The sequence below is a fragment of the Strix aluco genome, chromosome 22 (assembly GCF_031877795.1).
Source record: "Strix aluco isolate bStrAlu1 chromosome 22, bStrAlu1.hap1, whole genome shotgun sequence".
NCBI lineage: Eukaryota > Metazoa > Chordata > Aves > Strigiformes > Strigidae > Strix > Strix aluco.
This window is the reverse complement of record NC_133952.1, coordinates 7,304,766-7,323,356: the sequence shown is the minus strand read 5'-3', so window position 1 is coordinate 7,323,356 and position 18,591 is coordinate 7,304,766. Positions and strand designations below refer to the sequence as shown.

The window sequence follows — 18,591 nt, the reverse complement described above, 5'->3', positions numbered from 1 at the left end:
GACTGGACAATAGAAACAAGTTTTCCCAGCCACCTATATAGTAGGTTCTATATAGATTAAATCCATATTTCAGTTACTTTAAGTTACTCCAGAGGTGACTGTGCCACACGCAGGGACAGCTGACACTAGCTAGCCTCTTACAGCCCAACTGTGCATCACAGGATGGGCAACTAGTAATGAGCATACATATCCTTCTTAAGTCAGTTTTCTTCACTAGCAGTTTATAGAAGGAAAACAAATGTTTCAGGGGCAAGTGGAAAACAGGTACAAGGCACAAGATGGTTGGCCAGGTGTTGGGGTTTTCTGGGATACTCACCAGACTGCAGAATACCTGTTATAGCATAAATTATAAATAGATTTGGGTGTTCTCCAGAACCCCGGTGTTTTCACATATTCTGTCTCAGTAACATCTTTGAAGCACGTGCCATAGCACATCCACGGCACAAGTCCTGTGTCAAACTACCAACAGGCAGGTGGTTTATCAGGAGACAATACACACGTACAAGGGCATGCATCAACCTTGTATAAACTGCTCCAAATTATTTTTACTAAACAGCAGCCTCCAAACCGGCGATGACTTCATCAAGAAAGCTGCTAATGACCCTTCATCCAAAAGCATGTCCATGCCTACACAGTAGTACCTGTTGATTTGCCCAAAATAAACATGTAGATTCCTGACATTGTTTGGGCAATTGCTGTATTATTCAACCTTGTCAAAAGACAAGGAGAAAAACAAATCACCACGCCTCTGAGATGCTTCAGAAAATGTTCTTACATACCAGATCTTCATTACACCCAGGGCTCAGCCATTACTTGGTCAGAGCATCCAATACTCACCAAGTCAATGAGGTCACTGAGATTCTTCTCTATCTGCTGCGGAGGCAGACGCCTCATCAAATCCAAGGCACAATCCAGCTGCTGGTCACTCTGCAGAAACAAGAACACCCCTCCGTCACAATATGTACAGGTAACACATCCCGTTCACACACACGAACTGCAGTGCTTGCTGACTCCTCTGGTACGAGAGATACAGTTCCTAGTTCTAAGCAGCAGCAGCATGTTCTGTATTAATACAAATAGATTTCAATAAAGTTCAGCTTCATTTGATCGCAGATATTGACTTGGTATTGAAAAGTGTTCTAGACTATGGATTGTAGAGCAGGGCTTTAACTGGTGTCATGCTGCCAATTTACCACCGTGCTGTTGATGGAGAGGACTGCAGTCCTTACTTCACCAAAAACTGTTTCCAACGTTTGTGCAAATGTTTAATGCATTGTTTTTCCATGCTATCTCAATAATAATCTGGGTTAGGGAACTGAAAGTTCCTTCTCCCAAAGCAGTTTTAACACTTCCTCATTTGTATTGTGCCATTCAGCTTGAGCTAAGTAGTATCCAAGACAAATTCTGTCCCAACACAGAGCTTTCTCTCCCTCCTTCAGCTTTATCAAAAAAACAGAATGAAATATGCACACAAGTATATGCTGCTACAAAACACACACCAAAAGGGCTTGTATGTGAGAAAACAGTGACTTTAGTTATTTCGAGCAATCACAGCAACGTACTCCAAAGGGGTTATTACAGCAGGTCTCGCATCCAACTCTGACAAAAAAACCCCTTAAACTTCACTTCAGAGTCAGAAGATGTGCAACAGACATTGCCACAGACACTTGATGAGCTGAACCATGTTCTTGACATAGCCTTTAGCTCTCCTTCTTGCCAACAGATATAAACAGACACTTTCCTGCAAGCCTAGCAGTACCCAAAATGTGCATGAGCTACCTTGATCAGCAGGTCACCAGGCAGCTGAAGGACAACCAGCTTGTTTTCACTGCTTTTTCCCCTCCCTTTTTCCTTTGCGATTTCTCGCCACCCATACACAACAAGCTTAGCTTTAATTTCTCCCTCCTGTGTACTGCCAAGCTCCAGAAGTTTTATTTAAGAAAGGCTTCAAAACTAAAGCAGTTACATTATCACATTATTCAAGTGGCAGCCCCAGGTCAGGGAGAAACAGGAAGCAAAGTTTCCTGCAATTAAGCTATACCCTAGCAATGAGGAAAGGAGGGAGCTCTAGACATTCATTATGAAAGCTGTTCTTAAAAGGTACTACCCATTCACTATCAAAAGATAAATATTTTACAGCCAGCAAGTCAGACAGCCTGGTCTGGGGAGATTATATATTTATTTCTCATCCAGTTCAGATTGCAGGACATCATCTTTGCAAAATATTCCAGCTCTACAGACAGTTCGGCATCAACTCCTGTATATCTGCAATAATCTCCTGAAGATCTGAGCCTTCAGCCTGAAAAGCAGGATGCACTTACACCAAAAACAGAAGTTTATGACAGTCGCCTGTTGTCATCGAAGGAAGACGCATTCAAGTAACATACATAACTCCCCCCCACTCTTTAAATAGTTGGATAACATGACAAGCAAATCCTTGGCTGAAATGAGTCTGGAGTGAAGTTATTTATCTTGGAAAGCAACCCCAAATCGATCACTGAACTGAGTATTGTTGTACAAAAGTGACAGCCAAGATTTTCCAAACTTTTTACTTATCTTTATTAAACATTCAGGCAAAGGGAAAACCACTCACTTTTTTGCTACTAACCTTTCAGTCCCCAGAGAAAGATACTATTTAGATGGCCCACGCCTGTCCAGCTCCAGCAGCCAAGCTCAGGCAGGGGATCTTTCTTACCAAGTATTGTCTTTACCTCCCGCTATCTCTTATGTCCAGGAAAGAAAGCTGGCACATGGTCACAAGGTCACGCTCCTCACTTTCAGATCGTGGGAACACTTACGGAAGTGCTCCATCCTCCTCTGCCAGCTGGAATTGTTTAATAGACAAAAAAGCCTAGGGAAAGATGATGTTAAACCCACCACTAAATCTGCAACCCCACAGTATGTGTTTTGCAGTGCAACTATTTTGAAATAAGCTACACTGAATGAAAAGAGTATCTGCATTTGCAGTGTTTTATGGATTAACCAAAATAACTTGGACTGACCATTTTTATAACAACATATTCAGTAACAGCTGTAAAGAGATACAAGCAAGACTGTTTAAGGCAGAGATCCTTAAAGGGGTTCAGACATGGCTGGCATACACGGCTGTGTGCAACAGGAAAACAAAAATATCCAAGCACATACTAACAGTATATTTTTCTGGTATCAAAGAGGTAAAAACAAGGCTGAGCAGCAGGACTCTTCGGTTTTCTTGCAGAGCATTTAAGTAATTAAACAGCTTGCCAACAGATCTCTTAAAGCACTGAAATAAAGGCAGGTTCTGCAGTGGTTATACACTCACTTTAATCCAGCATAAATCCATGCTGGCACAGTCAAAAAGGCAACACAAAGCACACAGATTAGAGAGCAAAGTGGTACCTTGTGGCATTGGATACATCTGGTAGGTCCTATTTCAGAACTGAACAGCTAATTCTACCAGTATCTTTTGCTTCTGGTTCTTTCACTGTAGGTGAAGTTTTAAAAAACAGGTCTGTGGTCAAACACATCCTTTGGTTCCAGACCTCTGCCCCAGCTGCGGTATATCAAGTAGCTGTAGGTACTTACATACAAAGAGATAGGAACCACACCCAAGTTGCCACAACCAGCAGCGCACAGTTCCCCAATTTTAGAGAAGAGTGAACACTCCCAGGGATGTACTACTACTGCAGTTCTGAGAGTGGCACATTATTTATTAGTGGCACTTAAAAATTCCACAAAGCCTTCACACAACTTGTGTTCTTTGGGAACTCAGGATATATGTCACCTACCTCGCTACAGTTGACCCAGCCTACTTAACTTCACCTGTTCTGGATTTCCACTTGCTTAATTCTCTTGTAAAACTGCACACTGAAGACACAGTTTCTAACAGACCTCCAGACAAAACATTTCTACAGAATTCTTGCCTTTAGACAGGGCGAGGCTTATAAACCCCTGCTCACTGAGAAGGTGATTAGACAGCCTGTCTCCCAGTCTGGGCTGCTCTCGAAGCCAAGCTCTTTGAGGTTGCAGGACTTAATGAGCTTAGTGTTTACTTGATATGAGGCCGTTTTCCACCATTCCTCTGTTCCATCCAGCACAGAGCTCCTGTGGAGGAGCAGGGAGTTCAGACAGAAATTCTAAATGAAGTTTTATTACAGCTCGAGTCACTGAAGAAGGATTTAGAGATCATAGGAGTCTCAAAGACTGAAAATATTAGCTTAGATGAAAGCTCCTTAATAAGTTTCCTCTGAAGATGTTTGGCTATCTAGAATCTCTACTTAAGCAACTGCTATAGCCTTCCCATGGTACTACCACAGGGGAAAATATGAATATGTCTATAGGTGTGGTTATGTTTGTTTAGCTTCCTTTGCCCACATCAGCTCTGCTCTTCAGTCTCTCTGCTGTACTGAGCTCATTTCCAAAAGAAAACTCCTCTCAGAACAGCCACATGTCTCTGGTTATCTAGGCACTCTGTGCTGAGGCTCAAATGAAAACAAACAGTGCTGGAAAAAAATCAGTTGTATAAATGTGTAGTTGCACAGAGGCACAGCTGTATACTTTAATTCCATTCCTACTGTAAGCAATATTGTTTAAAGGCTGAGTATGGGCAGACATCATTCAATGCAGAAAACAAAAAAATCCAGGAAGTTATTATAGATACGCAAGTTGCAAAAATTAAAACAGGCAAAACACTGAACTTCCTTTTGACTCCCATTTGTCATGTTCCCTAAACCACAGAGCTCCTGAGGATGAGGGGACAGGGTGCAGGAATAGCTGGCAGTTGTTATTGGTCCCCTGGCCAAGATACTGTACGCTGACACCAGGCAACAGGAGCTGACCCAAGATCATGCAAACCTGCAAGTAAAATACTTCTTATGCAACTGTTACAGTTCAGGGCACCCAAAGGTGCTCCACCAAACCAAGGTGATAAACCACACCATGTCTGCATTATATTTTGCACAGAACTGTCACCTGATAAATTAGGTTATTATAAGCCAGGATATACGCCTGAAGCCTTTCAAACATCAGTGTCACTGGCAGAACCAGTAAGGCTTCACAGAAGCTATGCTTGTTTTCTCTTTTCAAAAGACACTAGCAACCTGAAGAGTTACTACCTGCAAGTATTTTGCACTTTTAAAGTGATATCTTTACATATGCATTTCACTATACACACTTACAGAAATTCACAGGCTCTATTCAGAAGTTTTGACGACTCTCCATTGCTAGTTACCCAAGACTTAACCTACACTCTGAGCTTTAAGAGGGTTTACACAAACCTGCAACTCTACCCGTTTCAAAGACTAAGCCATTCCACTTGAAAGGAGGTAAAAGATTTCATTTAAAGTTCCCGGTTGTACAGTCAGCAGGAATGCGCTTCTATTTATCACAAAGACCTGCAGATTTAATTCCCTGGTCTTCACAGCTTTGTTCTGATAGCTCCTGCTCATTTGTCTATTTTATTGCTGAGCATAAACAGAGTTAGACAGTTTCGTCAAAAAGAAAACCAGGCTGGTTCACTTCTATATTGTATTTCTATATTAACACTACTCTGAGCTGACTCCTGAACCAAGAGAAACCAGCTGAGGTAGTTCAGTGCTACTGCAGTGGCAGCTTCCCCATAATTTAACCTTTTCTGAGAAATAAGCCACTTGGGCCACCAAATCTTTCTCATCAGCAAAACCAAATGTAACACTTCACTCAAGGCATGATTGTGCTACATACGCCCTTTCCCATCTGTGATGCCAGCTGAGAAGGAGGGGGTGACTAAAAATTACTTCAGTAGTTAGGATTAAGGTAAAAGCCACACACATGTAGTAAGAGCATTCATTATCCGGCCTATGCTGCCCTTGTTTGGCCCTGAAATGTCACAGATGTTAGGACCCAGAAGCTGAGTTATAACAGATAAAACAAAGGTCTTCAAGCTGCTTCATGCACAAGTTTTGCTCAAGACTGGAACCTGAAAAGTTATCCAAATTTAAAGTACAAGCTGACATCTCAATTTTCAGAGAACAGAAATAAGAAGATAAAAACCTGAAGGGACAGGAAAAATGGAACATTTGCTCAACTTACACAATTTGAAGCAATCACTTTGGTCACTGGTCAGTTTACAAGCAAAGTATCTCCGTAAATTAATCCAGGGCCAGAAGTACACAACCAGCAAATTACTTTTTTTTCCTTCCTTTTATGTTGCAGACATACCCCAGATTGTAAATCATATTATTTCCTGTCAGTTCTCCCAAGAGGAATGTCTGACTAATGTTTCAGCTTTGTGGTACTCAAACACTAAATTTTTTTAATTGAAGCAGATACACAGCTTCCTCTCCTGCTTGTCATTTTAATCCTTGCCAGCTTCCAGAGCTGAAAAGGCAGAAGACTCCCTTTTCAAATTGCACAATAGGATAGTATTACTGCTACAAGCCTTAGCGAAGGGTTGAATTATTGTAAACCCTGTGTAATAAAAAGTACGGTAGTATGTTAAGTCATAGGATTCCCTTCTCGGCTGTCAGCATTCACTTTTTAGGATATTAGACGAGAAGGTGAATAGCTCTGTACGATCTATGAATCCCAGGCAAGTTCTGCACTCATGACGTTTCCATCAGCTGCACATATTCCTTGCAATCTGTTTTTCTACATTATTTTTCCCTTGACTATTAACCCTCTTCTGGCAGACCCTATCTAAAACCACTTGTAATGTACTTATAAATCACATCTTCCTGACAGCAAGGTGCACTAGTGGGAGAAACAGCGATAGCATATTTAAGAAACAATCAAACTTAATAAAACCTGAAGCTACACTACGCTGTGGATAGTCATAAAAGAACAGGTCAAAGATTATTAAAAGAACGTGACACCAATGCAGACTACATTCTCCTTCTCTTGACCTACCTCTAGCTTTGTCTTCTCTGGTTAGGATGTGATCCAGTGGCTTTTATTACCTCAGACACTTATGACCACACTGTACCTTTAGTAACATGTTTAGCTCAATTACTGCTGTGGTCAAGACCAAACACACGGACTAATTACTTACTCCATGAATTACAAGTGAGAAAGACTCGAGATTAAAATAAAAGCAAGAAGTGACAGATCAGAAGATTTTAGCAGAAGCTGCTGTACTCTTATCTCCCACAGCTCCCCTGTAACCGGTACTTACAGAGCAATCGTGCAAGTCACATCACAGCCTTAGAGTTAGCGAATCCTTCTCAGAGATGTTCTCCTGCAGAACATTATTTCTTTTATTCTTCTCTGCTCTAACTTTTAAAACAATTGAGCGTGCTATGGAGAAGCAGTCCTAGTCCCAGTTAATGACTGGAAGCACCTTCATGACTCGTTTTCTAAATTCAAGTCTAGGTGTCATACACCCTGACAAATGCACCTGCATGCTTGTCAAAAAATGAAAGGTCTACTCTAAATCTCAAAAACATTGACCAGCTTTTGTTCTACATTGGTCCAGAAATTTAATACACGCTAACTTCAGAAAGGCAAGTGCCCACTGCTTAAAGAAGAGGGATCTCTTCTTTAAAGAGGTCCTACAGGAAAAAGTAACTTACACGTCTGCTCCAAAGACTCACACGGGGGGGAGAGCAAATGAGGCAGCTTAAGTTTCATTGTCACCAGCACGCTGATGATATTGGATACTTCTCACCATTTCAGGCTGACAGCACAACTATGGCAAGTCCTAGACAGACTAAAGGAATGGCATTGGTCTTCTAGGAGCAACTACCAAAGAGATCTCCTCCTCCATTCAAGCCCAGTGAGCACCTCAAAGCTTGCAACCAGTGTTTTGCTAAATCCTTGTTTGTTGCTTTACCTTCAGACAGATGCTTCCAAACATCCTTTCAATCGTATGTTGTATTTGACTTCATCATTCTTACCTCCAAATCACGTAAGAGCGTTGTTCACTGTTCATGGGACATTACCCAACATCCTAGCTCATCTCTACAAGTGAATCAGAATACACTGAAGGCATTTCCATCCATTAACTTCCAAACAAACCAGAGCTGTTTGCACTACTTTATTAAGAAGCCCAATCTCATGGAACAACTATTTGTCAAGATGTCTTACATCCATCGAGAAAAAAACCAACAACCCCTGATAGTCTGGAGCAGGCTGTTTGACTGTAATTCACTATTTGCTCTACAAGTAAGAATTTAGCATCTCCTGGAGCATGTTCTGCAGCTACTTTGCACTCCTCGCTGCTGTTTTTCAGCTAGATGCATAGCAGTTCCTGTTAGCACATCTACAAAGGTATACAGTACACAGCAAAAAAAAAAAATAACATTTGCTTGGCACCTCCTTCCCAGCAAGGATGTACATCAAGATGGTAGAAACTTGCATCTACTTTCAAAACTAATTTAGCATCTATCACTTTAGTTTACATGAAGTCCAATGCAAGTCTCCGTCACCTGGCCAGTGAAGAGAGCCACACGTACAAACGCAGAGCAGGGTGGACCAGCAACAAGGCGTTCTGGGAACAGCCTATTCTATATCTTGACCTTTTGCCATCATCACTAATGATTTCTGCACCAGCGTTTGTCTTCTGGGTAACAGAAACAATGTTTTATTTATTAAACTTGTCATTGAACATGACAATGTAATTTACTAGCTTTCATCTGGTGCCAAGAATTCCTGTGAAGCATAAAAGTTTGCAAAAAGTCATTTCCCAGCAAATCATGGCATCAAATGAACATGCAATCTATTAGCCCCACATGAAAGAGTAAAACAGGGACAGCAGTAAAATAGCTACATAGAAAAGTTGCACAGATTGCAAAAAGGCATTGCTAACTTTTAATAAACGGGATTAAAGATACTGAAGTTGATTGCAGAGCTGACCACATTTGCCAATTAACATTAAGAAATTTAATTAGACTCATGTTACTGCACAACAGGGTGGGTTTTTTCCCATTTAAAGTCTGGATTTAACACAAAATAACATTTTCTTTGTTAGATTAAACTAGATAGGAAACCTTAGCTAAACAAAATGGAAAAAAAACCTGTTACAGCACAGCACTGAGATACGAGAACTTGTCCTGATTTTGCAAACACTTCATAAGGAAGCCTGTAATGTCTGCCTAATAGTTTCACTACCAGAACAGATGTTGGCTTGAGCACAAATATGCATGCACCCCTAAAAGACAGACACCCAGACAGCTTTGCTGACAGTGTAACCCTTCAGTATTACCTTAATGCATCAAGTAACTTCAGAGGCCTCTTGGTATTTCCTCGTGACTCAGTTCAGCACTACCCTGCAACCATTGTCTGTAGGTTCACAAATACTCTGGCATACACTAAGGTGGTGTGCAGGCAAGTCCTGCTTTCTAAAAACTGTGAAGTTCCCTCCTAACCACCTTCCTTCACCCATCAGCTCACTCACACTAACTCACACCAGACAGAAGATGCTGCCCATGCAACAGGAAATCGTTCACAGGATCTTCTTCCCGACTTTGTCAACCCTTTTGTAAAATCTCCCATGCAACTTAACCTCTGAGAGATCCTTTTGTATAGCTTTTAGCTTCAAGTCTGCAGATACATCCCAAATTACTGATTAATACTCTCTCATCCCCACCCTCCCACTTCATTACTTCATTCTTTGTCTGTAAACCTACTACTAACTGGCTAACTGGATTAGTTCAGTCTTTGAAATAAGCTAATACAGTAGGTCTCTGTTGGTTCATAAGTCTGATGACCTGTTTTTCATAGTCACATTGTCTTCTTGCCTTCCATTCAAATATTACTGAGGAAGTGTCCAAATCAGTCTCTAGAGAAGGACTGATTAATTTTTACAAGGGTCAATTATTTTTTTTTTAAACTGAAACCATAATTACTACAAATACAGCAGCTCTTGAGATTCAACACTGCCATTTGTTATCCCGAACATCCGCAAACGTATCGTTTGTGATCCTTTCTTTTAATCCTGTTAATGCTCGATGATCTTTTCAAAATGCTCTTTTATTCTACATACTGCTTGCTTCATGTTCAAATCAGCCTGGTCACGGAAGTATCAGAAGAGGAACTGCTCAATGGAAATGAAGAACTTTTTTCTTGCAGAAATAGTCAAGTTTGGCAAGTTAGTCCTGGCCTGACAGATCCAGGTTCTACTTCCAGTCAACTACAGCCTAGATTTTTTTAATATGAGAAGTTATTTACATCAAAAACATTTGAAAAAAAGCACATTATTATAGCAGCAGGGAGGCATATACTCTATTACCAAGGTGACAACAAACACTGACACGCTTACTGAAAGCATAACTACCATAAACATTCAACATCACAAATTCAGTGTAATGCTTTAGGCCAGCCCGTCTGTAGAGCCCCCGTCACCCCAGGTAAGCTGCCGCCACGCTGACAGCTGCCCGGGTTAACATACAAACTCAGCACTTTCCAGCGTCCTGAAGTCTAGTAGCCGGGGTTGTAAATTCACGAGATAACTCTGGCAAGTAATCGGATGCCTGGCACGGCAGAGAGGAGAGACAGAGAGGTTATCTAATTAGCCCTCATCCCTGAATGTTCTCCGATTGCCTAAAAGGTCAAAAAAGTAGGTTAATATGCCTTTCGCTTGTGTCTAGCAAGACATACTTTGCTGACTACATTGCAAAGCTTGCAAGACAGTTCAGTTTTGTCCCAGGGATTCAGTGCTAAGGATTTCAAGTTTTAAAGTAGGAAGCTAATGGTGCATACGTATAGGTCAAAAGAATATCACCTCTCGACCTAACACGATATTCATGCTTCACGGAATTCCTTCCCTTGCTGTAATTCCCTGACTTGCTTATTCTTTCAGTCTTTTTATGCTTTCCTTGCTGCTTCTGAACATGTCTGACCCACCCTCAAGTCAAAACTGCAGAGAGACAGTGTGTGCTCTAACAATACATACAGGTTCTGCAAAACTTTTAATAAATGTAAGTAATAAGAGACAGTTTCTGCAGGAGCAGGGCTTCACATAACAGGCACATGCCAGTTTCAATCCATGCCAGATTTCTCCTTCAATTTAATACTTATTCCATTTGGCCTGTTTTCACCTTACCAAGCTCTGAAATAGCTCTGCCAGTCCTGACGGCTACACGAAAGTTGTATTTGACCATCCAGTGGAGCACTGTCAGTACTGAGCCAAGATCATGCCTGGTCTTAGTTTCACACCCAAAGCTCTCTGCGATGACCCCTAAATTTGCACAGCAACAGGACTCGGTGGATAAATACAGCTATTAACTGCTGCGGTCAGCAGAATGCAGCTGATATTTTACCTCATTCCTCCATTTCATGACTCTCTCCTCCTCTGAATTAACTCACCAAAAGACCCATCTCTTGTTTCTTGAGCCAGTCTCAAATTGCAAGCACAGGCTATCAGCCAGGCACCGGCTATCAGCCAGGCTCCAATCACCTTTGCTAGCAGCAAGCTTTTTTTAAATCCTGATATTTACCAAAGCAAAAATAACTGGGGAAGGCAGGTAACAGGGCATCACTTTCAAACTCAGCAGTTTGTCTAATGGGAAAGACAGAAAGTGTCACCTGAAGAAACACAAACAAAATTCCCTGAGAGAATAAAGCGTATTTTATTTATGGTGGCTTTGATTGGTGGCTTAAGGCAACCACTAAGCTCATGTCTTCAATGCAGTCTCAACCCTTTTTCCTTCCGCACAAAATCCTCTTACTTAAGCACTGTTTTCAGTCTTGTTTCAGCTGATGCTGCTAAAATTGTTAGATCCTGGATTCTGCTTTCACCCCGGCTGGTAACCCTCCCACTTTGCAACAAGGACATGATTGAAATTCCAAGTCAACGCACTCAGCTCCACTTTCTGTGGCAAAAAGACATGGAGGACATCCTCCATGGCTCAGGGAAACAGCACCAGGAGGACATGCTCTGCAGCATGGCTGCAAACACTTTGAGTAATGTCTCGTGGGTTTAAACTGAGAGTCAGGACTCCTAAGCCAACCCTGCACTGAAAAATAACACAGGCTAGTAAGGCTTAGTTTGCACACAGCAGGAATAAAGTAGGTAATTTATGAGAAGAGCAGCCAGATAAGTCAAGTGCATGCAAATACATTTTGTAATTCTTCAGAGCAACTTGGAAGCGACAGCACAAAGAGCACGAGCTCAAAACATGCTGCACGTTTTCCTTCTAAACCCTAGAAGGGGAAGGTAGGGCAAAAGAACAGCACCAGGTAACACAAGAAAGTTAAACTTACTGGTTGATGTCAAGGCTCAGGCCACCATTCTAAGAAACACAGCGCAAGATGTTATCTAGTGCAACTAAAGTAACTCTGAATAGAAGCCTATTTTGGGCACAAGAAATAGATCCTGTTTTCGATTCCTCACTCAAAACTTCATTGTATCTAAAAACCCAGAAAAAGGACAGGTTTGCCACTGCATTTGGCATTACCCAGACAGCCCCTGGAAAATTACAACATTTTAATTAGGTAACAAATAAAGCACCTTCCTCAAGTACACTGCATTTTCTTCCTGTAATAAATCCTCTCAGCTCAAGTAACAGGGAAACATCTTTAAAATTTGCCTAACCAGCGTTCACCCTCGTGCCCCATGAAGGAAGTTTCAAAAGCAAATACTCCATCTACCACACAGGCAAGAGCTCAAACTTCCCAAGACAACCTCTTTGGAAGCATCCCCCCCCATCCTGCTTTAGGACCCAAGACCACATAAGTGAATTTTGGCCACTCCATCAGATCCAGGGGACAGGAATCCTGTAGCATTCAGCTCAAGTAAAGCACAACAGCTTCATATTCTCCAAAGGCATTTCAGGTTTCAGTTCCAGTTCTTTGCTAGGTGTCTACTCACTGTATTTGGTCAATTCTCACCTTAATGTCAACACAAACACCTCATTCATGGCCTATTAAGTGTTTAAGAAGGCATTACACAAAGATGAAGGAAAAAAAATCAGTTTATACTCCAGCTTAAGTGGCCACACTTCCATTGCATGGGCCTGAATTCTTGATCTTTATGTTCGAGTTAGAGTAGCTTTTTAATTAACACAACCTATCAGCAAACAAACCTTGGGTTAAAGCCCAGCTAGAGAGAGCAGGAAGCTTGGGAAAGATGTATTAACTGCTCCTTCAGACCACACAGGTTTCATCCATAAAAGAAAACCAAATTTGAAGTTCCCTGTTTTTAAGTGAGATTCTTTTTCTCACCCTTCCTGGAAATGGCAAAGAATTAGGAAGAATGGAAGCATACACGTGCTTTGGACCTTGTCTGTTAAGGAAAGAGACAAAGATTTGGTTGAGGCTTTTTAAACTCTTCAGGACTCCTAGCATAAATCAATGGGAAAGTGGGAAACCATAATGCACAGTGACTGCCTAAGAATATGAATAAAAACAGAAGATCAACGTCACTTTGAGCATCTTATACTCCTGCAGTCATGTCCTCTGTCTGGAAAAGAATAAATCCTTAAGCATCCCATTGTATTAAAGTGGGGTAAAAAAAGGGCTTAGCAGAGACCTAAACTCCAGCTTATACTGCCTGTGCAGGCACCTTCCAGAATTTCACGCTTCTCCAGTAAAATTGCTAGCTCTTCAGCAGACACTGAAACATATTCAGTTTTATTTCAACTTGAGGTGGTACTACTACAATGTGTACCAGCTCGGGGCAGGGGGGGCCAAAAAACTTCTCTACAAATTAGCAGAGTAAAGAGCCATTTGGACTTGACCAAACACCCCTCCAAAGGGCAGGCAGGAGAATAAACACCAGCACGGGCACTCCCCATCCAAGTCTTCAGAAGTATCCACCTGCCAAACTGGACAGGTACGCAGCACCGGGGAGTGCTCCGTGATCACGCGCAACCCCCGAGTTAATCAGCTATCCTTCACACATGAAAGTCAACTGACGGAAAGCAGAGCTGACAACTGCAGAAGTAGAAATCGAATAGGGCAGCAATCTCTCGTTCCCAAAGAGAGTGATTTCTCTACTCAACTACAGTAATAAGGACTAAAAATAGCAATTCAAGAGTTGAACTGCACTTTCATTTTGTTTTACTCCCAGATGTCAACTAGTAAGATATCAGCATATATATTTACCATACGAGGAAACCCTGTTTGAACAACTTCAGCTTGCAAATGTTTTTCCTTCACTAATAAACCACAAGATTAAGCATCACTGCAATGGCAGTATTCCCTATCCCAACGATATCCTCTAACTTGGTTATTTTGGGAATTTGCCTTTTAAGATAACATTTAGCTAAGCTCATATACTTGGCTAATAAAATGTGACTCTACAAAACAGCTTAAGTCAGTATTTCTCAGAAGGCACAAGGTGCAAAGGACTTGCTGTGGACACTGAAAACCTACCCTGAGCTCGCAGGCTGTATGGTAGGGTTTCAAAAGTGACACAACCAGTTTAGAAGAGAGACGGGCTCGCTGTTCGAGCAGCTGGAAAAGTGCTACCTGCAGTCTTTCAGTTTCACAAATCCTTTAATATAGTTTTGGTAGCAGTTGCACAAAACCAAGTTATTTATCAACCAGCAACATGCTTGCCCAAGACAAATAGCCCCTACCTTGAAAATATTAGTTACTCTGAACAGCACGCGAGGTTTATGTATTGAATGTCAGTGTCGCATCACGCATCCTTGGCTGCGCCTCAGCACTTTTTAGCTGCCTCACAAATTCTAAACGGATGATGTGCAGCCAGCACTACACGAGGCAGTCTGAATTTATGGCTGATTAAATTTAAAGTTTTGCTAAAATTGTCTGCTTTTTTTCCTGAAGAGTTGCATAGCAGAAGAAATACTTGCTAACGTGATCAGGACCGTTTACGTAACCTGGAAAGGAAGATTTTTATTTTTACAAAGAGTAACTGGATTCCATCCATTCATAACCCACAATTCCAGAAATCTCAGCAGATCCACTCTCCCAAGTCCTGCTTTGCCCTGAACAGAGCATTCCATTTATTTTTAGCACAAGAGACAGCATCCATCCAGGCAGTTTTCAAGCTTCATGTGTTGCCCAGCCCTGTTTCACCAAGCACCTGACTGAAATGCGGACACACTTCTGAATTCTCACATAAGCTCACCCAGAGCTTGAGGTGGCACAGAGGAGACAAAGGTTCCCACCTCTCTGTTCTACACAGATATTGGTAACCCCATGGTACCAAGAAGGCGTTTGACCTAATATCCTGTACCATACCAGCTTCTCAGCTGTCATGAAACTTGCTGTTGCCTCCAATGAAAAGGCCATTTCAGCATTTCAGTGCTCCATTTCAGTACTGTGTCTTCATACCCACTAAAATGAAAGATCCTGGAAGTCCTCTAGACACTGGGTTTGCACTTAAGTTGAAACTGGATGCTGCAGCTGCACTATCTGCATAACGCTCAGTTAATTCTAAGAGTCAGTCTGCAAACAAGATCAGAGATTTATCTTGCACGCTCCTACTGGACCTAGATAAACCACGCTTAAGTTGACACATTCTTTAAGTCTTCAGGTGCGTACACAGCCACCACAATCTACGAATAACAGAGCGGCTGCCACAGGTTCATCCCTGAAGTCCACCCAACATCAGAGACTAGCATATAGTGTTGGAAGTTGTGATCAAATTTCTCTTATGTCCATGAGTAAACACAAAAAAAAAAAAAATCAGAAGACAGCATAAACTTCTAACACTCAGGAAATTTCTAAAGGATTTGTGCTCTACCTCATCCAAAAGACTGATATAGTTACATTTAAACCCTGACTGGATTCTTCTTAGAGCATGCTTTCATGTCCCCTTAAAAGAAGCTGGTATCACCGTTGTTATTTTACACAAAGCCTACTTGTTTTCCTCGAATTCTTCTCCCGTGAGGGTTTTTGCCATGGTAGAAGTTAGGCTAGTTTGTTGGAATCCCAGTTTCAAACTGTACAGTCAGGTCTCACACATACAGATTTCAGTATCTTAAAATAAGATAACAATTGAAATAAGATGCTCTGTCGTATCACCCCTCAACTCAGAAGTCAGATACAGCATCTCATTTGTTCCAGCAAGAACAGAGGAGCAGAACCTTGATCTTAACTATTCTTCACCTTTCATCAGAAACTAAAGATATTTATCCTGCAAAATACAGGTGGCAGGATCACTATGATCTTCAGCTCTGAAGAAAAACATAAGGTATTGCCTCTGAAATTCTTCTGGTTGAAGGCAAGAAGGATTGCACTTGCTTGCTTAACCAGCCTTTATATCGCTATACAGCCAGGCACCGGGCTGTTCTTTTCTAAATCTAAATACATTTGAACATTCTTAAATTATGTTGGAAAACCTGAATTGCAAATTCCCAAACAGTATAAAGTATCTCAGTGATTCCACCACTGGGGTCACACCACCTTAAACAGGCTCCACAAAAGCACACGTCCACCCAGGCAGAGCTGGGAGCAGACCAGGGCCTGGGCCAGTTCCCCTTCTTATTGTTGCATTTGTTTAGAGCTGATGAAATCTGCCCCCTCTACACAGGGTGCCAAAATGAAATTGAAAGGTTGTGACTTGGGCTAATCCATTCAGCAAACACACAGCAAGATGGAGATTATTTTACATGACTGAAGAAACTAGAGATTCACCTCTGAAAAACGGAAAGTTCTCATCCTCGCAGAAGAGCGGCACCCACCACTGCAACATTACCTGCGCTGACTGCGCTGGGTTTTCCTGTATTTTGCAGATTCCGTTAGATCTTAGTACACCTTAACGAGCAAGCCCAGCTTCCAGAGGAGACGCCAGACCCTGGGTTTAGGCTTTATGAACCGCAGCAATAGCAAATTGGGCCCCATCACTCCTAAAAGCTGCCGCTGCTGCATTCGTTCACCCGCTCCGTTTCCAGCTACATCAAGCGGTAACATTCGTCGTCCAAAGCGGAAGCATTCCCTCTGTAAACACCCCCCCAGGTATCAGGCCCAGAAACCTGGAAGTAACTGGACAGTAGAGCAGCCGGACGGGCCTGGACGCCCCCGCCGCCCGCCCCCAGGCCCTGCGGAGCCCCGGGCAGAGCCCCCCGCCGCCACCCCCGTCGCTCCCAACGCCAGGCCAGGCCACCCCTCCCTCTCCTCTAACAGCACCGGCTCGGGCTCTCCCTCACCGCTAACTCGGTTAGCGAGGCCCACCCGCTCCGCCGCCCGCGGGCGGCGGCGAAGTGCCGCGGGGGGTGGCGAAGAAGCCGCCGGGGCGCGGCACCAGGGGGATGGGAAGGGGCAGCGCCGGCGGGCGGAGGGGGGGCGCGGGGAGAGGGAGCGGGCAGCGGCGAGGGGCCGCCCCCTTCGCCCTTACCATGGCGGCTCGGCGGGGCTGTGCTGGGCGGTAGCAACGGCGGCGGCGGCGCCTCCCGGTCCCGTCCGGTCTCCCTCCGAGACAGGCCGCGGCCCTTCCACTTCCGCCGTTGCCTAGGAGTGAACATCCGGGTCAGCGCCGCGCCGCCCCGCCCCCTCGCCGCCGCCCCGCCAATCACCGCGCGGCTCGCCGGCCATCGCCAAGTATGGAGCGCGGCGCGCGAACGGGGCGGGGAGGGGCAGGGGGGCGGGGCGAGGCGGACCACGCCCCCCGCCCCGCGGCGAGCGGCGGGACCCCGCCAGGGAGCAGCCCCGCGGGCGTGAGGACGACCAATCAGAGAGCTGGTGGGCGGGGACAGGGGCGGGGCCGGCGGGAGGGCGCGCCAGCGGCTCAGCCCTCGTGGCGGGCGGGCCCGGGGCCCGGCGCGTCCCTCCGCGGGACCCCCTTCAAACACTTAAACGGGCCTTGGGGTTAATGGAAGGGCAGTACGGAGCAGGTAATTAGCACGGAAAATGCCAGCCGGAACGGGTAACGTTTTGGCAACCTCATCAGGGCTGAAAACGGGACTGTACAGTGGTAACGGATAGAGCATCATCACTGGAGCTGCCTGGAGCACAGCTAGTCCAGCTCTGAAGTGACAAGGAGAACGAATCAGCCTCTGACTGCTTAAGACCAGGGTTAATTAATTTGAAAAGCAAGTGTTCAGCCTTCTCTGGAAGCTTAGCCTTTGATTCAGCCAAGCGTGTAGGTACCTGCTGGAAGCTAAGCAGATGCTTACCTATTCTGATGACTTCAGGGCTCAGGCAGCTGCAATACAGATCTCCAAGTGCGAGATAGAAATCAGCAAATCGGAGTCTATGTGCAAATAAAACTATTTCTACTTTTCTCAAACTGTCCCAGAAAGAAACCATTTTCTTTCCCTAATGCACTAATTTCACTGATCTCAGGTAAAACTGATCCCGGTTCCAGACTCTAGACCTGAACTTCTCCATAGCGACCTGTGAATTTCAGAGCTGCAACGCTCAGTTACCCCAGGAAAGCATTATGTGACAAAATATGTTATGGGACAAAATATATTCTGTAAAATTCATTATGTGACAACGCTTCCCTCTGCAGCTTTTTTGGAACAATCATTTGGCCCCGAGTTTGGTGCCAGGATCCTGGCGAACCCTCCCCTGGTGCTCTCTGGCCCCTGCACTGCAGACTTGGCCCTTGTGAGCCAAAAGCCCGTTTACTTTCCTCGGTTTGCTGCAGAAACTGGAAATGTTGTCAAGGAGGGGCCGCACACCGCTTCGTTTTTCCCCTGGATGTAACACTGTGGTATGTCCTTCCTGCCAGAGACCCCCAAGGCCAAGCTCTGACTTTTCACTCGGACGTTATCACAGATGACT

General features: G+C 43.7%; 1 protein-coding gene across 2 annotated transcripts in view; it reads right to left on the bottom strand.

Moving 5' to 3' along the window:
* The window catches only part of CAPZB (capping actin protein of muscle Z-line subunit beta), a 61,007-nt gene extending 43,694 nt beyond the window's left edge, over positions 1-17,313 (bottom strand). For both annotated transcript variants that reach the window (XM_074847951.1, XM_074847952.1), the window contains exons 1-2: positions 17,201-17,313; positions 838-927 (exon numbers count right to left, since the gene is read on the bottom strand). In XM_074847951.1, the coding sequence (XP_074704052.1) occupies positions 838-927; positions 17,201-17,203 (93 nt within the window). In that variant the 5' untranslated portion in view covers positions 17,204-17,313. The remainder of the gene's footprint in view (positions 1-837; positions 928-17,200) is intronic.
* Positions 17,314-18,591: the final 1,278 nt, after the last annotated feature.